General features: G+C 37.2%; 1 protein-coding gene across 1 annotated transcript in view; it reads right to left on the bottom strand.

The window, feature by feature from the left end:
• Positions 1-3,649: 3,649 nt before the first annotated feature.
• LOC108676643 overlaps positions 3,650-25,896 on the bottom strand; it is a 61,962-nt gene continuing 39,715 nt past the window's right edge. Inside the window, exons 7-14 of the mRNA XM_047885384.1 lie at positions 20,840-20,851; positions 18,813-18,910; positions 18,268-18,277; positions 6,288-6,409; positions 5,835-5,945; positions 5,237-5,300; positions 4,608-4,837; positions 3,650-3,817 (exon numbers count right to left, since the gene is read on the bottom strand). Of these exons, the coding sequence (XP_047741340.1) occupies positions 3,650-3,817; positions 4,608-4,837; positions 5,237-5,300; positions 5,835-5,945; positions 6,288-6,409; positions 18,268-18,277; positions 18,813-18,910; positions 20,840-20,851 (815 nt within the window). The remainder of the gene's footprint in view (positions 3,818-4,607; positions 4,838-5,236; positions 5,301-5,834; positions 5,946-6,287; positions 6,410-18,267; positions 18,278-18,812; positions 18,911-20,839; positions 20,852-25,896) is intronic.

Raw genomic sequence — 25,896 nt, 5'->3', positions numbered from 1 at the left:
AGTGGTGTTGCTATGCAAAATAGGGGTGTTGGCATGTGAAATTGGGGTGTTGGCATGCGAAGTAGGGGTGTTGATATGCGAAATATGGGTGTTGGAATGCGAAGTAGGGGTGTTGGCATCCGAAATAGGGGTGTTGGTATACGAAATAGGGGTGTTGGTATGCGAAATAGGGATTTTGGCATGTGAAATAGGGGTGTTGGCATGCGAAATAGGGGTGTTGGTATGCGAAATAGGGGTGTTGGCTTGTGAAATAGGGGTGTTGGTATGCGAAATAGGGGTGTAGGTATGCGAAATAGGGGTGTTATAAATAATTATGTTATATATACGTATATATATCAATTATAATAATCGTTATATTAATAGAATGATAACTGTAATTAATTAAAATTAACATGTATATTAACAAATAATACAGTTATAAATAAAATATTAATAGTAATATTAATCGAATATCATATAATCGGATATATATTAATCATGAAATAGACGTCTTGGTATGCTGAATAATAATGCCAGGCTTGAAATTTCGAATAACCTGTCTTTCTGCGGCCACTCAAGAAACAATGTCGGCCATGAAACGCTGGTAGTCATTAATGGCCACGTGTACAAAGTTACTGGCCGGAAAAACTGGTTAAATTTATTTGTGGCCGTTATAACAGGCAGCAACAACTGGCTCGCGTGGAAGTGTGATTTATCGGCCGTTACTGAGGAATGGAGCGAAGAAATGGCTAAATGTGAAGCGTTTCTTAAAGAAACTAGTGATCAAAAATTGTATGTGAATAATCCAATCCGTAACAGTTCACCAAATCTCATCAAGAACCGGTCTAATAGCAAGTTATTTGATGCAGGTATACATCAATCAACACATCATTCGTACTGTGCACAATTTTCAGTTACAATCGAAGATATGGAGTTCGTGACGTCACTCGAGTCCCGCCATGGCACCGCAAGAGCTCCTCAGGAACACGGACTCCATAAGTCGCCCAAGTGCCTCCATGATGTCACTTCGCCGACAACAACAGTGATTGTAACGGTTAGTCACGGTCTAAATAGGGGAAAATTACACAGATAACATCAACTAAAATTTATTAAAGACATTCATAATAAATAAGTCGACCAGACTTTGCCCGGGATTGACGATCTGCGGGCTGCCTCAATATTCTGCGGGCTGCCTCAATATTCTGCGGGCTGCCTCAATATTCTGCGGGCTGCCTCAATATTCCACTCGTGCGTAACAAATGGCAAATAAATTCTAACTTTGGCATTGACTTCAAATTTCTTGGTCGTATCCTGCATACACAAAACAGGTCCTGGAGTCCATCAAAATATATAAGATATTTAAGTAATATATATAAGTAAACGTCAGTGCCAATAACATGTCGCCGGCCTCAAATAACAACGATTCATTTTGTGAAATATATTCAGTACAAACATCCTGGTAAAAAATGTGAACAGCAGAAAATATTATGGGATAATTAAACACAATTAGTAGTTCTCACCAATAATAAATAGTCTTTATTGACGAGTGGTGAGTTAAGGTCAGTATCTGCTGAGTGGCGAGTCCAGCGTCATTGCCGGAAGATCAAATGGACATCAAGAAACCACGAACAGGCGCTAGGATTACTCCAACCTCAAGGCTTCGAACGCTCTGAGGCTGTGATTTATGGCAAATTATGAAAACCAAATATTATTAAGCGTGACTTTGTGTGTACATTGTTGCAAATGAACTTAATAACAGCTTAATTAATGTAATGACGTCAGAAATGCGCAAATATCACAATAAGCTCTCGACATCTACACGGCAACTCCTATCAGCTATTATGTTCGCCCGTGTAGTTAAAACTCCCATTTCTCGTCTTTCCGTTCAAACACTGTGTCAACCCTAATCGCGTCAGGTGCAAGCAACACGCTGTTGACACGTTTTTAGGATTTAGTTTAATGAATTATTCACATATTTCTTTGATGCAACACGCACAGTAAAAGAAAGAAATCATCATCAAAGAAATAATGGATGAAACTCTGATGTTGCCACAATTACACAACACTACCCTACCCAGTGACCGACCAAACCGACAGCGGCTGGCGGAGGCGCCAGTTGTCCCAATAATCGGAGCTGTGGCCGCGGGAGCTCTCTCATTCCCATCTTAATTTTTGTGATGAATATACAGGGTGGGGAAGAGGAACTTGCTTATTTTAATTAGCCTTCCAGAAGTGTGATTGGCTTCGGTAACTTCAAGTAGGAGCTTAATCAAGAGCGCGAACTGTAAGGTTTTGTTTATGTGATGAGCCGCATTATTCTATTTTTTTCTTCGCAGTATTCATGGAATGGACTAACGTGGTACGTGCTTTTGTGGTTGAGGCATATTTCTCCTGTGGTAAATCAATCATCGCTACACAGCGTGCATTTCGTTGGCACTTTCATGACACAATGTATTGGCAATAACGGACGTAATTTGCGCGATATCATCTTTAGAACTGGCTAATTGTAAAATTTACTCGTTCTTGATTAGACTATTGCAAAATTCACTTGTATATTTTTTATACTTCTGTTATAATATGTTTCAAATGAGCAAGTTTCTCAGCCCCACTCTGTAACTATCGAAACGCGAGCCACAAGGGGGTTGGCTTATTCTTGCTCGTTTTAATTGCCTTGAGTAATAAAAATATGAGCAGGGTAGTCGAGTGTAGCAGAGGTCTGCGTGTGAAAAGTAGTTGGTAAATGTAAACTTGCAAAGGAAGGATTGCAGATTGGCGTGCTGAGGCGAATGTAAAGTAGCAAAGATGCGAAACTAAAGCATGACCACCAGCTGATGTGCGGGCAGATGACACCTCACAGGCCTCGTCTGCATGACAATAATACTGAAATGGCAGTATTAAAAAAACCGTATCCAAAATATAGCGAATATGGTGGTATCCAAGATACCTGTCTCGAAGATACTAACATGGAGTTCTCAAAGGCGTTTAGACGGCACGGGACGAATTCCTTCAGGACCACCTTGAACTCTGATCATAGTTCAATGAAGTGCGCTGATAACAATTCCAACATCCAGTGGTTGGTAAATTGATAGCTGGAGACTTATCCTTAATGATGAGGGCTTCAGCTATCACCAGTCTCGTAGCGTCGGGGCACCGCATGACGATGCTGGTGCAGGCGTTGGAGCATCGCAGTCGATGCAGGTGCAAACTTGAGGCATCGTATGGACAGAATGAACCAAACAGGTAATACTATCCCCTTTACTAGTTGTACTCCATAAAATTAACATTCAAATGACTTGTTCAGTAAATTTGGAAGTCGTTGGCAATAAAATTTCACATAAAAGATGGTTTGAATGTGATCAACTCGCAGCAGCAAAGTGGTTCCTCTGGTCAATGAAACGACAGATGATATTCAACGAGTCAGTTTACTCAATGTCTTTCATTTACACATTGAGTACTGAAGAGTTTTCACTTAAATGTTTAGCCTCAAAGTGTCGAGTTAAGCTTTCTTTCCTGGAGCAAGCATGTTTGCACTTAGAACAGCGGAGAGTTTACTCAAATGTATGTTTTTGAAGAATATGATTTCTTAGCTGGCTCTTAGTCACACAAGAATATTCACACTCTGAGCAGCTAAGAGGTTTGTTAGAAGAATGCTTAAAAAGACCATGCCTCTTCAGCTGGCTTGCTGCATTTGGCAGGTAACCTTGGCATCAACAAAACCCCGCTGGGAATACGGGAGCCTCTCGCTGCGCTGCTGGGAGCTGGACGCTTCAGAGACGCCGCCGCTGCCACCAGCGTCTTCTGGATCTCCTGCAGGTGCGGACTGCCTCCTACCCACGTTCTGAGGGCACATTGGCAACAAGGATTTGTTAGAGGAAATGCATCCAAATGAATCAAAATTTTATTGGCGCTTACCTGCAACTTTGACCAAAATCTATACAAATCTTAGCTTCAATTATTCAAAAAGTCATGGAATATAATGTAATTTTGTTGAATTGCATTTAGTAATTTTTGGTTTATTTTTTATGTGTATTCATACTGTTTTGGGCTAAATTGGACATTTTATGCATAAAAAAGGATTATTTGATAAGCACGTCATGCTTGGATTGCTTATTCTATTTAATGTTTAACTGACACTTATAAAAACAAAGAAGAGATAAGGACAAAGAAGAGCTTGATGGCGTTTCAGAGAGAAGGAGATGATGAAGAAACGAAGCACTCGGCGCTCGCCATGCACAGAATCTCACAATGAGCTGATACAATGCGGCTCTATAAGTTTCCAAATTCTGTGTGAAGCTTTTGCACCAGATGGTACAGCTCCATGGTTGGCTTATACACCTTACTTTTAACCACCATCTCAGTGTATGCAGAATTTACAGGTGAAGTGAAATTTGACAATAATTTTAAACAAACAAGTAACAGAAGGTCACAATGAAGTAGGTTACGAGGTAGTTTGATAATAGCAGGTTATTTTATAGTTAAATTAGCATATGAATATATCCATTAAATCGAACTTAAATGCCTGATGATAAGTGATTGAAAAAATCAAACAAGCTTATGAGGCTTTTATGTAAACCATCAAGTGATGCATTAGTTTAAATTCTCAATCGTCCCAGCACACAACCACCCACCACATGTCCAGGCATGGTAGAGGAGAGCGAGGCAGGACGGTGGGCTACATGTGCTTCACGAGCCTCAACTTGAGCTTCCATCTTGTCCGGCCAACCAGATGCGGGAGGTGGAGCTAGCTCATCAATATCAATAGGCTCATCCTTCACAGATATGTCCTCTTCCTCATATAGAGGCTCAATTTTGATGTTAACTGCAACGGCTTTAGGGCGCAGAGATGAGCCACTGGCCGCTGTTGTGGGATAAAATTGAAATAAAATTACATGGAGGCAAAACTGGTACCAAAATCTTTAAACACATTGACGAAATCCACACAGTAATTCATTGTATGCACATAATTGGGAGCAATGCACTCATGTTAAAATAAAGGGAAAGTCTTATATATATGTTAACCCACAGAATATAATTTTCATCTTCATAATCATACCTCAAGTAATTGGTGCATTTTATTTCAATTGATCCTTTTTGCTGTTGATGTGATAAGGACTTTAAAAATTAGGGACTCCCATGTAAATATAATTTTTTCACGATTTTAGAAATATGAAAATACACAACAATACTTCAGGTATTTTTTATACCACTCAAAAATCTTTTTCAGTGATGTCACTATATTTTCGTTTGTGGTAAATACCTGATGGGGGAGGTGGAGCTAGCTGGCCACCACACCCAGGGCTGGGAGGCTCACCTGAACCAACCTGACACAACAGGTGGTCACATCAGTCACGTATACTTTGATAATATCCTAATGAAGGCAAATTAGTTGCGGTGGATTTTGAGCTAATAATTCAAATTGACCTCATAGATAAAGTGTTAAGTGTATAATATTACCTCAAACACTGGCATTTGAAATGGAACATTCAAATAGAATTTCAATTCAGTCATTCATCATCAAATGGTTCCCCCTAAAGAACCTCGATTTCAATGAAATATGAATGAATTGTATACAGCATGCATGGGAATCATTACACCTAACAGGGCTCAGGGAGCAGATGCGTGTCATTACGAAGTTCACTGCCAGAGACATAATCATACAAATTTTATTAGAATGCAGAATTGTGATCAAAAACCATAAACTAAGTTATTTACATAATAGCATTTAAGTGATCACAGAAAATCATAATGGATCCCAATGTCCGTTATAAAACATGATGGGCTTCACTAATTCACATACAAAACCAGCATTTGCACTGAAAATCTAAACAAAGAACACAGCACCAAGCCCAACCAACCTGTTTCTCAGGCACAGCAGCAGCGTCCTGTGAGGAACGTTGGTGGGCGTCCCGAGCCTCAACTTGAGCTTCCTCCTTGCATGGCACACAAGATGAGGAAGGGGGAGTTTGCTGGCCAAGTGAAACAATCATGAACAGAGACTTCATTGACTGATTGGTATGAGGACTAACCTATAAATATATGAGAATATTATCCATGCATTTAAGTAGGCTCTTTGCAAATATAATATAACTATATTATATTAAATGAGACTCATCTGCAGCCCTGGAACATAATATTTAATCGACGCATTTCCTTTTGTTAGGGAATTTCAGTAACAAATTTCACAAAATAGGAGCATAGTTCTTCAAGCACTGGATTGCCATTGAAGTTAAAATTAACCCCATGAAGGAAAATATTATTGTCAAAATTGGAATGATTATCAATGAAAAGATATTGAATAATAATTTTACCTGATTTTCATCAATATCAATAGGCTCATCCTTCACAGATATGTCCTCCTCATATAGAGGCTCAAGCTTGATGTTAGCTGCAACGACTTTAGGGCTCAGAGATGAGCCACTGGCCTCTGTTGCTGGATAGAGTTGATATGAAATTACATGGAGGTGAAACTAGTACCAAAAGATATAAATACATTGACACAATAAAAACAGTAATTCATTGTATACACAAATGCACATAATTGGGAGCAACACAGTCTCTGTTAATATAAATGGAAAGTCATATATAAGTGATAGCTCACAGAATATTATTTTTATCCTCATAAATTAATCCCACCTTGGATATTGGTTCATATCTAAATGTTGAGCTTACCATCAGACTTGCTTTTGCCAACACCAGAAGGCCTTAGCAGGAGGTTCAGCCCAGACCACCAGCCCTTCTCAACTGCATCATCAGAGAGTTTGTGCAGCACAACACGACATTCTTTCATGTTATCCATTATAATATCAATTAGATTCTGTTGGGTCCAAGTTGGAGAAGTTTAAAAACAAACAACAAATTGTTCAATAGCCAAGCAAAAGATTTTACCACAAATAAATATAAATATAGCTACATAATTGAAAAAGATTTTTGGTAAAAAAGAAGACCTGAATATTGCTAGTGGGACCTCTGAGTTTTGTTGTGTATTTTTATGTATGTATAATAAGAAACAAAGTAGATTTATATGGAAGTCCCCAATTTGTTAAAATCCCTATCACATCGACAGCAAGTTAAATCCCTATCACATCAACAGCAAGTATCAATTGAATTCAAACGCGGCTTGGAAAAATTCTAAATAAATTAATACAACAAGCATTGCCCAAGCCTTTGTTTATACTTCTTCTAAATGACATTGTTGCTGTGTGTCTCTCTAATAGGCAAGACAAAAACATTGAATAATTTAGGTTTTTAGGTGGGTAACAACCCATAAGATTGCTCATTTATTACTGTCAATATAAATGGAGTGCAGGATACAGTTCTATTCAATAGGTAAAGGTTAAAATGTTAGAGGTTAAATGGGTTAAAGGTGAGCAAGGAGTATTGTGCATAAGTGAACAGAGAATGTGTAAGGAGATTTACAAACATTAAGGATAATGGTGTTCATGTATACATTCTTGGAGCCTGAGTTATTAAGACCATGGGTTAAAAATAAAAAGGAGTGTAAGAAGCACAGACGAAGAGTTTATATTGGGAACATGACGAGATGCATATGGGAAATGTCATGAAGGAAAATAAAAATTATTAGTTATAAGCTATAACTTGCCTAAATAAAAAATTGCTTGGGCCTTGGGCATGTGGCCATGACTTCAAGAAATGGATTTCAAAGTAATGCAAGCATTAGATTATCAAGCAAAAAGAAAAACAGAGCAATAGTCAAGAACCTCATCTGTGACACCTTATAAGCGCTACTGGTATATAATGAATGCAGATGTTATAGGATGCACTCTGGATGATATTACTGGTGACTCAATGTGACCGAGAATGTTTGCTGCATCAGGGTTTTCAAACCAGCAATTTGACAGATGGTCTCCACCTCCCCTACAGCCATCCTAAACAACCACTTCGTAAATCTTTTGTGTTTTTGGAAATTTTATTCATTTACTCAACCCTCTACCGCCCTGTGTCACTCTCCGGGAACATACAAGTATACGTAAATTATTGAGTGTAGCAACCCGAGGATGTTTGTACTCAATAAGATTTCAAAGTTGAAGTATGTGGCGGCAACCATCAGTGCAAGTCATTTTGTGCTCACTAGAAAGTATCCTTTTTGGGAGGGCTTGTGTGACAATATTGCTCCGGTTACTCATGTCAGACGGTAGAGGGTTAAGTGAGGAATAATTACAATTTACTAAAGTAACAGCATGTAAAATTGGAGAACAGAGACCAGGAGCAAAACCAAAGCACGGGAGTCTAACATTACCTTTAGTTTTTCATTCAATATTTTCCTGTTTCATCCCACTCTGGAAAAGTCACACATTTAAAAGAAATGTGATTAGCCTAATTAGTGCACTTCATCAATATTTAGGCATCCTTTCCCTACTTAATTTGGGGTAGTCAGAAATAGTCACCAGATACAATTCCAATAGTTCATGTTTACTAAATAAATTGCACTTCAGGAATTGGGGGTTTGCAAATACCCCTTAGCAAGAAACTCCTGCTTCCTTGCAGAGTTAATGGAAATGGGTCTCCCCACAACACAAACAACCAAGATACTCATATGGTATCAAAACAGCTTAATGAACATTTAATTAGCACTAAAGATGAAGTTGGTAGATTTAAGCACATTAATCACAATCAAATAATAATTTGAGTTTACAAACTACTTTTTAAAGACAACACTTCTTCTCCAATGTGTCTCCAATGTTACACATGTACAATGAATTTCTAATTTTATTGTCAAAAATTACAAAATAAATTTGTTAATTTTGTTTTTAAAATTACAAATTTTTTTAAATTTTTTAAAATTAGTCATTCTGTTAATTCATACATGCATTGTCTCCGACTTTACACAAGTGTGCAAAATTTCAGATCGATTGAACAGGTAGAAGTGTGTTAAATATTGATTATAAGAATTGTAGCGGACAAAATTATTTTTTTCACTTTTTTGAGGTGAAAAATAAAAAATTTTAAATTTTGAAAATTATTCATTCTGCCAATTGATTCATGCATTGTCTCCAACTTTACCCAAATGTGCAAAATTTCAGATCAATTGGACAGGTAAAAACGTGTTAAATATTGATAATAAAATTTGTAGCAGACAGACAAACAAAACAAGAAATGAAGTTAAAGAGAAGTGTTGTAATAAAAGTAAGATAAATGGAGTTAAACCCAACACAAACTTTCAGATAACATATATAAGTGAACTAGGTGACACGCTTGTTAAACCACCAACATGAATTTTGGATAAATATGCCAAGGACACTCACTACCATCAAACGGGGCAATACAGGACGTTTTAAGCTTTTTTTGTTTATAACTTCTTACCATGAAATATTTCATAAACAAATTTGGGCTTATTTCAAAAGCCTTTGCAAGAGTTATCATATGGCATCTCTGAAAAAATTCCATATGCTATTCATAAGGTGCCAGACGCAAAATATAAGCGTCCAAATTACCCCTGGGAATGGGGTAATCTGGGACACCTTAAATAAAACCTAATTTCAAAAAGTTTGAAGCATGCAGAGTGTACTCATCCATTACTAACAATACTCTGAAGTCCCCCTCTTCTTTTGTCGACAATGTAGATGTAGAATAAATGACATTTTCTGTGATTTCCCTTGATTTTCCTATATTGATATATTACCATATCCATACATTACCGTATTATTGATGTGATATTACCATATTCATGGACATGCCAATGAGCATTGATAATGACCTTGTCCACTGCAAGTTTCATATCAGCAGCCATATAGCATTTCTTCTGTATCTGTAAGCTTCAGGACAGCTTGTAATTTTGCACCATTTTAATTGGGTCAAGTGAATTCACTATAACAATAATAGATTGTAAAAAAAACATACCTGAAACAAAAAAGAATATTTTAGAGACAACCATTTTATTTTTTGGAGAAATAAATCATAGTATATTTTAATTACTTTTCATCCCATGCTGCATGGTGCATAATTCTATCTATGACAATCTACACACAATTTTGTGATGAATGATGATGCATTAATTTTTTAATTGCACCTGCAGAATGCAGGTGCATCTTGCAGAAATGGCTGCCGTTTTGGGGGGGGGGGATGAGCTACACAAATTTCATCAATCTCGTTTTAAAGCCAACATCTGTGTGCAACTTTAAGGGAGTAAAATTTTTTAATATGGCGAATATTTTTTTTGCTACAGACCTTAGCAGAGGTACTTAAATCCAAAATCTCACTCTCACACTTTTTTTCCGGGAATTTTAAGAGGTAGTAAATGTATGATTTCTTAACTTGCTTTATGCTACATAGATAGTAAAAATGTTGAAATTTAGCCACTATTTTTAGTTTTGCAATATTTTTATTAGTTTTGCTACTACAACATTTGTTCAAAATTTGGGACAACTGTCCCGATTTACCCCGCCCGTCTCTTATTACCCCGTTTGACAGTATTGCTGAGAGGCATTATTGCTATTTTTCAATGCAAGTCTATAACTAATTTGCTGCCAAGATAGCAGTTTTGTTCCAAGTTCCACTCAGGAATACATATTGACAACTGAAGCATTTTCTGACATATACTGTAACTCTGATCCAGTTATCTATAAATTTTCACAGCTTTATTCATCAATGGTTTACTTGCCTGTATTACTTCATTAAAACTAATATCAATTAGATGAGTTTACTTTACCAAAGTCTATAAACAGATGATTATGTGGTACTTGTCTTAATGATTGCACTAGCTTCATTGTGTCAATCCTACGGTAATCTTGATGTTTTCATGTGTAATCCTTTATAATTTTTCATCACAAATTTCCACACATTTCTGCTGCTAGATTAAATTATCAGTAACTAATTTTCATGATTGTAAAGATGTAAAATTAGGGACATAGAATGAGTTCTAGAAGGCACTGAATTCAAGGCAACAACAGTAGGGAAAGACTACGACATGTCAGTTTGAAGTCAGTAGTCATACTGTTAGCAACCCATGTAACGGCATTGTCAACTTGCTGTAGCGCATCTTAGTGACTTTAGTATAGCTGGCAAGAACTGTGTTTATTGGGTTGCTGAGTTGAGGAGTCACTGTGCTTTGGGACTGTGGAGAGCGGGACGTAGACAAGGTTGAAAGTTGAGTTTGAAGATCCCATCTGGGGTGTTCCCAGATCAAGGCATCCTGATCTCGTATTGATATGGTTAAGCCACTTCCCGTAATTTGTATCTATAATGCCAAGTGAATGTATTTAGGGTGTTCCTCTGATAAATGTACTTTTGTTTTAATGTTTAACTGTTCCATTTAGTCCTGTTTGAATTAATGCTTGTTGCTTAATAGGAGTGTTTTAAGGAGAGTACCTACCTCACAATTGTTAGAAATGAACCCAAGGAAGCAACCAGCTTCATCACAATGATTATGATGATAGTACATTGTCTCAGTTTTAGAATGAATCTTCAAGCTAACTTTAATTTTGGCATGATAGATTATACTCCAAGCTTTGTATTCAAGTTTAATAATGTTATTAGCAGCATCATTCATTCTCATTTATATTTCTATCAGCAATTATTACGCACCATTGCCCATCCTGTGCTCTCTATACCAAACTATTCAACATAATATCTAAACAAATAAATTCATCACCCATCACCTTAAACATAACCTCTAGCTAGGTGCACTCATTGGCTTGTCACGTCTTTACAAGTATGACTAAACTTTATAAACAAAGCATCACTTTCATTCACACTATTATTAGACTAATTTAGCTTCCACTCCTAATTTAAAGTGCATTATGTGTTAATCCTCCCCGTAATTAACACTGGAACATCACAATCCATGTACACCAAGTTTCTAATGCTGGTACAATTATCAACAATACGAATTGAGCACGAGTGCTGTTACTTTAGCTGTGTGAAGTGGTGATGCCACGCACGAGTGCTGTTACTTTAACTGTGTGAAGTGATGATGCCACGCACGAGTGCTGTTACTTTAGCTGTGTGAAGTGGTGATGCCACGCATGAGTTCTGTTACTTTAGCTGTGTGAAGTGGTGATGCCACGCACGAGTGCTGTTACTTTAGCTGCATGATATGCTGCCAAAAGCGAGTTTTGTTACTTGAGGCGTGGTTGTTAGTTCATTTATCTCAGATATTCTGGATTAGCTTTCTAAAAGATGACCGTTAATGTCGGTCACATAGTAATCTTCTAGCTTTTGACTGCATTTAAATATCAAGCATAAAGATTTAACTCACATTTGTTGTCGTAATAAAATTATTTTCTGGGCAAATTGCCTCACTTGCCGCCCTGGCGGTACTTAGATTTGCGTTGGGGTTAAAATAATTTACAACATACAAAGTAAATTCTTAAGAAGTTCCTCATTTTTTGGTTGAAAAGGATGTCTTTTCAGTGGAATTCTTTAACTAAAGTGCCAGTAGAGGAGCTATATAAATCACAATTGGGTCGCTTGCTAGTCGTCTTGTCAGTAACTGTGTCCGTACGTAATTGCCACTATGGCGAGAGTGGCCGCAGTAGGCTTATTTTAGCCATTCAAGAATATTATGCTCGTTATGCCTATTTTAGGAGAGGTTAAGCCCCTCAATAATTTTATGTACGTTTGTGAGAAATTATTATTATTATTTTAAAAAATCGACAAATGCGTTTCAATGTCACCAGAATATAAATTTTGATAAATACACAAGCAACCAGTCATCATGAAATAGTCATACAACCACTCCTCCAGTAATTAGCCACAGTCCTGGTTTCCATTTCCTTCATTATAGTTATATCTCCAGTCGTTGATTTCTGTCTCAGACATTTATTCGTGTCACCATCAAATGTACTCACATTTACAAGGCGTTTTTATCCCCCGCTCCTCCGTTAAACTTCTAAAGAAGACGCGAAATTGTTTATTTTTATTCCTGCCCCTGAGCAGCCGCCCTCGGGACAAGCTCAGGCTTATACGTGACTGCAGGGTTAGCTACAACACGCGGTCCTGCTTCTACAGGTGCTTGTACACGGGGCAACTTATTTATTGGAGTTATTAACATTATTTAGTGCCACTATAAGTGGCCAGTACTAACCGCCACGTCCTGGAACACAAAACATTCCCTGGAGTCCATCAAAATATATAAGATATATAAGTAATATAAATAAGCAAACGTCAGTGCCAATTGAGTTGCAAATTCACTGATGTCGCCGACTTAAAACAACGGTTCATTTTGTGATTCAATCCAAATATCCAGTTAAATCTGGACTGCGTAAAAATATTATGGGATAATTAAACACAATTAGTAGTTCTCACCAATAATATATTGTTTTTACTGACGAGTGGCGAGTTAAGGTCAGTATCTGATGAGTGGCGACTCCAGCGTCATTGTCGGAAGATCAAATGGACATCAAGAAACCACGAACAGGCGCTAGGATTACTCCAACCTCAAGGCTTCGAACGCTCTGAGGCTGTGATTTATGGCAAATTAAGAAAACCAAATATTATTAAGCGTGACTTTGTGTGTTACATTGTTGCAAATGAACTTCATGACAGCATAATGAGTTAAATGACGTCATAAACTCGCAAACATTCCAATAGGCTTTTGACATCTGCAGGGCAATTCCTATCAGCTGTTTTGTTAACCTGTGTGGTTAAAGCTCCCATTTGTCTTCTTTCCGTTCAAACACTGTGTCAACCCTAATCGCGTCGGGTGCAAGCAGCATGCTGTTGACACGTTTGTAGGATTTCGTTTAATGAATTATGCACATATTTCTTTGATCCAACACGCACAGTAAAAGAAAGAAATCATCATCAAAGAAATAATGGATGAAACTCTGATGTTGCCACAATTACACACTACCCTACTCAGTGACCGACTAAAGCGACAGCGGCTGGCGGAGGTGCGAGTTGTCCCAATTATCGGAGCGCTGCTAAGCTGTGGCCGCGGGAGCTCTCTCATTCCTATCTTAAATTTTCGTGGCGAATATTTATTTAACGATCGACACGCGAGCCACAAAGGCTTTGCTTATTCTTGCTCGTTCTAATTGCCTTGAGTAATAAAAATATGAGCAGGGTAGTCGAGCGTAGCAGTGATGTACGTGTGAAAAGTAGTTGGTAAATGTAAAGGAAGGATTGCAGATTGGCGTGCTGAGGCGAATGTAAAGTAGCAAAAATGCGAAACTAAGGCATGACCACCAGCTGATGTGCGGGCAGATGACACCTCACAGGTCTCGTCTGCATGACAATAATACAGAAATGGCAGTATTAAAAAACCGTATCCAAAATATAACGAATATGGTGGTATCCAAGATACCTGTCTCAAAGATACCTGTCTCAAAGATACCTGTCTCGAAGATACCTGTCTCAACATGGAGTTCTCAGAGGCGTTTAGACGGCACGGGACGAATTCCTTCAGAACCACCTTGAACTCTGATCATAGTTCAATGAAGTGCGCCGATAACAATTCCAACATCCAGTGGTTGGTAAATTGATAGCTGGAGACTTATCCTTTATGATGAGGGCTTCAGCTATCACCAGTCTTGTAGCGTCGGGGCACCGCATGACGATGCTGGTGCAGGCGTTGGAGCATCGCTGACGATGCAGGTGCAAACTTGAGGCATCGTATGGACAGAATGAACCAAACAGGCAATACTGTCCCCTTTACTAGTTGTACTCCATAAAATTAACATTCAAATGACTTGTTCAGTAAATTTGGAAGTCGTCGGCAATAAAATTTCACATAAAAGATGGTTTCAATGTGCTCAACTCGCAGCAGCAAAGTGCAAAGTGGTTCCTCTGGTCAATGAAACGACAGACGACATTCAGTGAGTCTGTTTACACAGTGTCTTCCATTTACACATTGAGTACTGAAGAACATCTAAAATGTTTGACCTGAATGTGTCGAGTTAAGCTTTCTTTCCTGGCGCAAGCATATTTGCACTTGGAGCAGTGGTGAGTTTACTCAAATGTATGTTTTTGAAGATTATGATTTTTTAGCTGGCTCTTAGTCACACAAGAATATTCACACTCTGAGCAGCTAAGAGGTTTTTTAGATGAATGCTTATGAAGAACATGACTCTTCAGATCGCTCTTAGTCACACAAGAATATTCACACTCTGAACAGCTAAGAGGTTTTTTAGATGAATGCTTATGAAGAACATGACTCTTCAGAACGCTCTTAGTCACACAAGAATATTCACACTCTGAACAGCTAAGAGGTTTTTTAGATGAATGCTTATTAAGAACATGCATCTTCAGAACGCTCTTAGTCACACAAGAATATTCACATACTGAGCAGCTAAGAGGTTTGTTAGACGAATGCTTATAAAGAACATGACTCTTCAGATCGCTCTTAGTCACACAAGAATATTCGCACTCTGAGCACCCAAGAGGTTTTTTAGATGAATGCTTACGAAGAATATGCTTCTCCAGATCGCTCTTAGTCACACAAGAATATTCACATTCTGAGCAGCCAAGAGGTTTTTTAGATGAATGCTTATAAAGAACATGTCTCTTCAGATGGCTCTTAGTGTCACAAGAATATTCACATTCTTTGCAGTGATGTGGTTTCTTAGATAAATGATGATAAATAATGTCGTTTGCAGGATTTCGTTCCATGAAACAAACGCATTGTGGCCCCGAACAACGATGCGATTTTCCTTGACTATGTTTAGCAGAAATGTGTTTCAGAAGTTGAAGCTCTGAACCGCAGGAATATTCACAGTCAAAGCATGAGTACAGATGTGAGGATGCCTGCTCATCTGGATGGCGCTGCTGCATTTGGCAGGTAACCTTGGCATCAACAAAACCCCGCTGGGAATACGGGAGCCTCTCGCTGCGCTGCTGGGAGCTGGACGCTTCAGAGACGCGGCCGCTGCCACCAGCGTCTTCTGGATCTCCTGCAGGTGCGGACTGCCTCCTACCCACGTTCTGAGGGCACATTGGCAACAAGGATTTGTTACAGGAAATAAATCCAAATGGATTTAAAATTTTATTGGCGCTTACCCGCAACTTTGACCAAAATCTACACGAATCTTTGATGAATCTTAGCTTTAATTATTCAAAAAGTCATGGAATATAATATAATTTTGTTGAATTGCATTTAGTAATTTTTGGTTTATTTTTATGTGTATTCATACTGTCTTGGGCTGAATTGGACATTTTATGCGTCAAAAAGGATTATTTGATAAGCTTGGATTGCTTATTCTATATAATGTTGAACTGTCACTTATAAGAACAAAGAAGAGCTTGATGGCGTTTCAGAGAGAAGGAGATGATGAAGAAACGAAGCACTCGGCGCTCGCCATGCACAGAATCTCACAATGAGCTGATACAATGCGGCTCTATAAGTTTCCAAACTCTGTGTGAAGCTTTTGCACCAGATGGTACAGCTCCATGATTGGCTTATACACCTTACCTTAAAATGGGGTAACTTAGACTACTTTTTTTTAAATGATGCCATTTTTTTACTAGCTAAATTAAACTTAAATTGAAACATGCAAAATACAGGTCTATACTCTGGGTTCACTCACCATAAATTGCTGGCTCCTGCCTCTCATAGTTTTGATGTAATTCATAAAAAAGTGATGGTCTTTGTTACCCCAGCTCTTGGGGTATCTTAGACTGGGTGGAAACATCAATTATATGTTTTGGTAAAATAACTCCAGGTTTTGGTGCATTGTAGTAGAACTCTTCTAGTTGCATATGCAAATGACAAATTTGAGGAAAGTGTCATAGTTTGCAAATGGGGGGCGCCGCCCCCCAATGGGGGAACTTAGACCACCTAATGTTAGCCGTGAAAGGCTAATATTGACCGGCTTGGAAATTAAGTTAAAATTACCATATATAAGACTCTGTAGAGTCTGAAACATAAAGAAAAACATTAATAGGTGTATCAAACATGAAATATGTTATATATGGGAATTTTGAATTAATTTCCAAGCTGGTCTATGTTACCCCCGTCTAGGCTGACATTAGGTGGTCTAAGTTCCCCCATTGGGGGCAGCGCCCCCATTTGCAAACTATTACACTTTCCTCAAATTTGTCATTTGCATATGTAACTAGAATAGTTCTACTACAATGCATCCAAACCTGGAGTTATTTTACCAAAAAATGAAAAAAAAATTGGAGAGGGTACTCTGACAGGCTTTAAATAATAGCTCTTTTTCGTGGGTCACATTATTAATTTTTTAACCAATTAGATATGCAAACTTTTTAAATCTTTCTATTGTGTTACGTAGCTTCAGTATTAGGCCTTTAATGACTATTGACAAAATTTTCTATGTCAAATAGTTTTTGAGCTTTGGGGGTTTTTGTTAAAAAAACGAAAAGTGGTCTAAGTTACCTCGGGAGTCTAAGTTTTATGGTACTTTTAACCAACATCTCAGGGTATGCTAAATTTACTGGTAAAGTGAAATTGGACAATAATTTTAAACAAACAAGAAGTAACAGCAGGTCACCATGGAGTAGGTTACGAGGTAGTATGATAATAGCAGGTTATTTTATAGTTAAATTAGCATATGAATATATCCATTAATTAGAAATTAAATGCTTGATGATAAGTGATTGAAAAATTCAACCAAGCTTATGAGGCTTCTATGTAAACCATCAAGTGATACATTAGTTTAAATTCTCAATTGTCCCAGCACACAACCACCCACCACATGTCCAGGCATGGTAGAGGAGAGCGAGGCAGGACGGTGGGCTACATGTGCTTCACGAGCCTCAATTTGAGCTTCCATCTTGTCCGGCCAACCGGATGCGGGAGGTGGAGCTAGCTCATCAATATCAATAGGCTCATCCTTCACAGATATGTCCTCTTCCTCATATAGAGGCTCAATTTTGATGTTAGCTGCAACGACTTTAGGGCGCAGAGATGAGCCACTGGCCACTGTTGTGGGATAGAATTGAAATAAAATTACATGAAGGCAAAACTGGTACCAAAATATATAGACACATTGACGAAATCCACGCAGTAATTCATTGTATGCACATAATTGTGAGTCTTGTTAATATAAAGGGAAAGTCTTATATATATGTTAACCCACAGAATATAATTTTCATCTTCATAATCATATATCAAGTAATTGGTGCTTTTTATTTCAATTGATCCTTTTTGCTGTTGATGTGATAGGGATTTTAAAAATTAGGGACTCCCATGTAAATCTAATTTTTTCATGATGTTAGAAATATGAAAATACACAACAATACTTCAGGTATTTTTTATACCACTCAAAATTCTTTTTTAGTGATGTCACTATATTTTCGTTTGTTTGTGGTAAATACCTGATGGGGAAGGTGGAGCTAGCTGGCCACCACACCCAGGGCTGGGAGGCTCACCTGAACCAGCCTGACACAACATGTGGTCACATCAGTCATGTATACTCTGATAATATCCTAATGAAGGCAAATTAGTTGCGGTGGATTTTGAAATAATAATTCAAAATTGACCTCAAAGATAAAGTGTTAAGTGTATAATATTACCTCAAACACTGGCATTTGCAATGAAACATTCGAATAGAATTTCAATTCAGTCATTCATCATCAAAGAGTTCCCCCTAAAGAACCTCGATTTAAATGAAATATGAATGAATTGTATACAGCATGCATGGCAATCATTACACCTAACAGGGCTCAGGGAGCAGATGCGTGTCATTACGAAGTTCACTGCCAGAGACATAATCATACAAATTTTATTAGAATGCAGAATTGTGATCAAAAACCATGAACTCAGTTATTTACATAATAGCATTTAAGTGAGCACAGAAAATCATGTTGGATCCCAATGTCCGTTATAAAACTTGATGGGCTTCACTAATTCACATACAAAACCAGCATTTGCACTGAAAATCTAAACAAAGAACACAGCACCAAGCCCCACCAACCTGTTCCTCAGGCACAGCAGCAGCGTCCTGTGAGGAACGTCGGTGGGCGTCCCGAGCCTCAACTTGAGCTTCCTCCTTGCATGGCACACAAGATGAGGGTGGTGGAGTTTCCTGGCCAAATGAAACAATCATGAACAGAGACTTCATTGACTGATTGGTATGAGGACCAAATTATAAATATATGAGAATATTATCCATGCATTCAAGTATTCAAGTAGGCCCTTTCCAAAGTTAATATAACTATATTATGTTGTATTAGAGTCATCTACAGACCAGTAACATAATTTTAATCAATTTATTCCATTCAATGGGGAATCCGAGTAATGAATTTCACAAAATAGGAGTATATTTTTTCAAGCACTAGATTTCCATAGAAGTTGAAATAAATCCCACGGGGAATTTATTTTTGTCAAATTTGGAATGATCAACAAAGAAAAGATACAGACTAATAACTTTACCTGATTTTCATCAATATCAATGGGTTCATCCTTCACGGACATGTCCTCCTCATATAGAGGCTCAAGCTTGATGTTAACTGCAACGACTTTAGGGCACAGAGATGAGCCACTGGCCACTGTTGCTGGATAGAATTGATATGAAATTACATGTTAATAACAACTAATGACAAAACATATCAACACATTGATAAAAGCCAAAACAATAACACATTGTCTGCACACAATTGTGAGCAATGCAGTCCTGTTATTATGAATGAAAAGACATATATGCAGAACAATTCACAGAATATTATTTTCAGCTACATAGTCCTACCTCGGATAATTGTTTCATTGCTAAATCTACAGCTTACCATCAGACTTAATTTTGCCAACACCAGGAGGCCTTAGCAGGAGGTTCAGCCCAGACCACCAGCCCTTCTCAACTGCATCGTTGGAGAGTTTGTGCAGCACAACACGACATTCTTTCATGTCATCCATTATGATATCCAGTAGATTCTGCTGAGTCCAAGTTGAAGAAGCTTCTTAAAATTAAACAGCAATTGGCCCAATTGACAAATATAAGTACTTACTGCACACAAATAAAAAATAAAGTGACATAACTAAAAAAGATTTTTGGTATAAAAGAATACCTGAATATTAATAGTGGGTCCTCTGAGTATTGTTTTGTATTTTCATATTTGTATATTAAGAAAAAAATATATTAATTTGGAAATCCCTAATTTGTTAAAATCCTCATCACATCAACAGCAAAAAAAGTATCAATTGAATTCAACTGCAGCTTGGAAAAATCCTAAATAAAGGACTACAACAAGCATTGCCCAAACCATTGTTTGTACTGCTTCTAAATGGCATTGTTGCTGTGTGTCTCTCTAGTAGGCGAGACAAAAGCATTGAATACTTTAGTTTTTTAGGTGGCAACAACCTATAAGATTGCTCATTTATTACTGTTAATATAACTGTTTAATAATTGGATGCAGGATACAGTTCTATGCAATAGTTAAAGGTTAAAAATTAAAGTTTAAATGGGCTAAAGGATGGATTTCGAAGTAATGCAAGAATTACATTATCAAGCAAAAAAAAAACAGAGCAAGTAAATAATTTTTTTTGACACCTTGAAACCATTTTATTAATAATGGCTACAGATGTTACAGGAAGTACTTTGGAAGATGTTATTAGTGACTCTCTCCAGATGCTATTATTGGTGCCCTAATGTGACTGAGATGGGGAGGCTCCAGTCGTGGGGACCCGCGATCCCTTAGATGGGGGAGTGTGAATGTTTGCTGCGTCAGGGTTTTCAAACCAGTAATTAGTCTGATGGCCTCCATCTCCCCTACAGCCATCCTAAACAACCAGTTTGAAATCTTTTGTGTTTTTGCAAATTTTATTCATTTACTAAAGTGAAGAACAATTACAATTTACTGAAGTAACAGCTGTTAAAAATGGAGAACAGAGACCAGGAGCAAAACCAAAGCACGGGAGTCCACTATTATATTTAGTTATTCATTTAATATTTTCCTGCTTCATCTCAGTTATGAAAAGTCAAACATTAATTAGAAATGTGATTAGCCTAAGGAGTTTGCTTCATCAATATTTAGGTATCCTTTCCCTACTTAATACAGGGTAGTCAGCAATACCAGTAGTCATTAGATACAAGTAGAATAGTTCATGTTTACTAAATCAAATTGCACTTCTGGAAGTGGGGGTTTGCAAATACCCCTTAACAGGAAACTCCTGCTTCCTTGTAGAGTTAATGGAAATTTGTCTCCCCACAACACAAACATACACCAAGCAAACTCATATGGTATTAAAATAGTTAGTGAACATTAATTAGCATTTAAGATAAAGCTAGTAGATATAAGCATACTAATCACAATCAAATAAAGGTATGAATAAATGGAGCTAAATCCATTCCTGAACTTGCAGATAACATATATATATATATATATACGTTAAATAGGTTACAAGCTTGTTAAAACTCTCAAGATGAATTTTGTAATTGGATAAATAGGCCAAGGACACTCACTATTGCTGGAAGGCATTATTGTTACTTTTCTATGCAAGGCTGTAACTTATTTGCTGTCAAGATAGCACTTTTGTTCCAAGTTCCTCTCAGGAATACTGATGAATGACTCAAACTCTCCCTGATATTTAACTCTAACTTGGTTTTTCAATAAATTTACAGCTTTATTCATCAATGGTTTACTTGCCTGCATTACATCATTAAAATTAATATCAATTAGATAAGTTCACCTTACCAAATCAATAAACTAATGGTTATGAGCTACTTGTCCTAACATACTGACTGCACTTGGTTCATTGTATCCAACCTACTATTAATGTTGTTTTCATGTGCTTATCCATTACAATTTTTCTCCACACGTTTCCTTGCATCTTAGCTGCTAGAATAAATCATCAGTTACTAATTTTCAGGATGATTGTACATCATCTTAGTTTTATCATGATTGTGTCATGCCAATTTTTAAATTTTGTCATGATAGATTATACTCCCTGCCTTACAACTAAGTTTAATAATGTTATTAGCAGTTGCATTCATTCTTATTTTTACTTCTTTCAGCTTTTATTATGCACCATTGCCCATCCTATGCTCCCTATACCTCGTTATTTACACAATATGTAAACCAATAAATTCATTGCACATCACATTAAACATAATTTCTATCTATTTGCACCCATTGGCTTGCCATGTGACTTCAAAAGTATGACTAAACTTGAGCTACACTGCATCTCATTTACTCACACTATTAATAGACTAATTTAACTTCCATTCCTAACTTAAAGTGCATTATGAATTAATCCTCCCCGTATTGGCACGGGAACAACACAATCCATGGGCGCCAAGATTCCAATGCTGGTTTTATTATCAACAGTATGAAATGACAAGTACCATTTAAATTGTTTGAGAATTTCATTTATACTACATCAATTTATTTACTTCCATGTCTGAACAAAGGAGAAAAAATAGAGTATGTGAATTCACATAATTGAACTAACAGTACAAAAATAGACAATCATGTCAGCCATAAGGTTTGGCTCCAAAGCACAACTCTACCTACTACAGCATGACTAGTAATAGTGAGATTAGGAAACATTTCCGTCCATCTAGTTATGAATCCAAGTTTCATCCACCTAATTAATGACAAATTGTGAATAATTTTTAGATGATCCATTAGAATACATCAAAATCAAGAAGCATACTAGAGCAAGAGATTTTAGCAATTCCAAAGCCTTTTGCTTGACAGTGAAGTTGTACAAAAATAAGTTAAACTGGCTTATAATGGATAAGATCATGCAAGTAGCATATTATTGGCAATTTGGGCTGATTCAAAACAATATAATGAAATGGGACAAGCTTATGAAAATGGCACCACCCATTGCATTTTCTTCAATAAGATCAAAGATATTTTCTTCATATCAGGGGGCTAAGGTTACTAATGGCATTTTTGCCATAAATCTAATTAGTGTATTTGTCCCTTAATGATTCTTACTACAATTTCAATTAGATAACAAATCCTCATTTTAACAGGTTTGAGGAAGCAGAAAGACATAATTATAAGTAGCAATTGATTATATTATAATGAAGTAACCATCATAAATGGCAATAGCACACCTAGCATAGCATAGTTTAGTATCACCAGCGCTGGAGAAAAGGCCTGTTTCCGATTCTTATACTTTTCATGACTTAACTGCAGATCTAAAAAACTGGCCTTTTGACACATTTTTCAACTGACGTTGGTTTGAACTCGTTACTGGCCTTTATTAGTTCCATGGGGTTCTAGGCATTTCCAGTTTGAACATTTATTTAAGATTTCTATACTACAGAGTATGAAATTATGGTAAATGAGTAAGCATATGATGAAAAATCATGAAATCCACAGGCAATTCTAAGTAACTGCAATTACAAAGATGAGTGCTTTACTGAGTGTTGTGATATTATGATATCTGGTTAGAGACAGGTTACTATCAGATAGTTTTACAAAAAGTTCAGTTGCTTATTAAGTGGTTAATAATATTCATTTTCTTTATTCATGTTCCTTTCATGATTACAACAACGATGAAGCTCAAGAATTTAGTTCATAAGCTCAATAGCCAAGAGTACAGTGTATCAGGTGGCTTGTCTTAGCAGGGCTGGTTGCAGTGTCTAACAACACAATCAGTGCCATAAAAATGGGCAAAGAGAATGACGAGAGAATGAGATGGAATGCACAAACAACACTGAATCAGTAACATTTTATATGGATATCAAGTTTTAATCTAGTTTCAAATCAAATCGGAACTTGCAGAGCATTAATTCCCTAGGCGGGTTCAATCATCAGGGTACACCACTCACAAGCAGTATGAGAGACAGCCCTTAAAAACCTCTTGCTTTAATTTTGCTGTGCTAAACCTCACTAATTTGACCGTACTTTTGTACTGTACTTTTTGTGACTTGATTCACAATGGATCCGGCCTTTTGAACCCAATCTTTCCATGACTGACGATTGATTGAGATAACTGCTGGCTTATTGCCTGGTCAGTAAAATAGCTGCTGGCTTATTGCCTGGTAGTTCTACAGTAAAATTACTGAGCAGAATGATTACATAGTATGGTATGGCAGTGTCAGTGTCAGTATGGCACTGATTCTTAATATTGCAGAACATTCATAGCTTGTTGCAGTCTTGAACACGCAACTCACTGCTTCAATTTTGCTGTGCTTAATGGCCTCCTCACCAATTTGACCAGAACAGTTGCAGGTAGCTGAAATCAAACCCACAGAATTCTGATCCAATACTAATTCTCTGAACAGTAACCACCTGGCCACCCTGCCCAGTGAGTTTTGTAATAAGTTATATAAGTTATAGTCTCTAAAAACATACTGTGTCTATATTTAATTATGAAAATATTTTTTAACAAATTGAAATTGTTGTTAAAGTTACAGTCTAGGTGGGTTAATATTAAATAGTAGTTACAATCTCTGTGAAATATATTTCTCCAACAATGATGGGACAAATATGACAAAAATGCATCCAATAATTTATATGAAAATGCAAAAACTGCAAAATGGGCTCTAACATCAAGGAAATATCTGGTGGTTCCTTTCTTCATTTCATTGCATTGTAATAGGTCCTGAATGACTATAGAACAAATTGGAGGGCCTAGTAATTGCCATATAATTTTTTAATTGGTAGGTTTTTACTACCCACTATTGCCATAGGTTGTTTTTCGTCTGTAACAACACCATGCAACACCATGCAAACTCCAAGCTTTTGCCAGGTTGAAATAACAAACAAATAGTTAAGTACAGTCAAGAAAATAATGAGCAATCCAGCAGTGTGATAAATTTTTCTGCTTTACAACAGCACTAAATTAAAATGATCATATAAATAAATGTTAAAGTGATGTAAGCACTTGTGATGCTGCCAAAAAAATTACCAATAAATTTATTACAGACAATAAGATTCTCTGAACTGAACACTACCGTCAACCGGGGCTACTCAGGACGGGCGGGGTAACTCGGGACAGTCCTCCGACACGGCGTAAAACTGTTTTAGTAGCAAAACTAATTGGAATATTGCAAAACTAAATATAGTGGCGTAAATGTCAACATTTTTCCTATCTATGTAGTATAAAGGAAGTTCAAAAATACTACATTCACTAGCTTTGAAAAATTCCTGAAAAAAATGGTGAAAAACGATATTTTGAAAAGTTACTTCTGCTAAGGTCTGTAGTAGAAAAAATATTCACCGTATTAAAAAATTTTACTTACACAAAAGTTGCACCCAGGTGTCGGCTTGAAAACATAATTGACAGATTTTGCCTATCTCATTAAAAAAAATGGCGGTCATTTCCACACGGCCAGGCCACTTGGGACACCCCCCCCCCGGGGCTATTCGGGACACCCCCAAAAGCGCATTTACAGTAGAACCTCAGTTAGCAAAGGCTCCAGTTAAGAAAAAAATTGATTAAAAACAAAGAATATTGATTACATTTACCTCGCTCAGGGGAAAAAAGTTCACTTATCGTCACACAAATTACAAGCCTTTCTGTAAGCTTACAGATACAGAAAAAATGCTATAAGGCCGCTGACATGAAGCTTGCAGTGAACAAGGTTGTTGTAAATGCTCATTGGCATGTTCATGGATAGGGTAATATCCCATCAATAATACGGTACCCTCAACTGGGGGATTCTGCCGCATTCATAACGATGGCCAAAGTCACTCCAGCGTTTATGAACTCGTTTACAACCCTGGCGTTTATGACCCTGGCATTTACAACCCCGTTTTTGTTTGCCAAACAAAATCAAAAATGCGGCCAAAGTCACCCCAGTTGACAGTAATTAATGTTTATGGTAATCATATCAACAAAGGAAAAACGAGTAAAAATCACAGAAAATTTAGTTTATTCTACCTCTACATCATCTGCAATGAAAGAGGAGGACTTCAGAGGACTGTTAGTAATGGATGAGTACACTCTGCATTTTTCAAATATTTTAAAATGAAGTTTTATTGCAAGTGTCCCGAGTAGCCCCGTTTGACGGGGCTACTCGGGACACTCTTTTTTTTTGCTTCTGGCACCTTACAAATAGCATAGGGAATTTTTTTGACAATGCCATTTGATAGCCCTTGCAA

The sequence above is a fragment of the Hyalella azteca genome, unplaced genomic scaffold (genome assembly GCF_000764305.2).
Source record: "Hyalella azteca isolate HAZT.00-mixed unplaced genomic scaffold, Hazt_2.0.2 contig17761, whole genome shotgun sequence".
NCBI classification, from domain to species: Eukaryota; Metazoa; Arthropoda; class Malacostraca; order Amphipoda; family Hyalellidae; genus Hyalella; species Hyalella azteca.
This window is presented reverse-complemented; position numbering and strand designations above follow the sequence as displayed.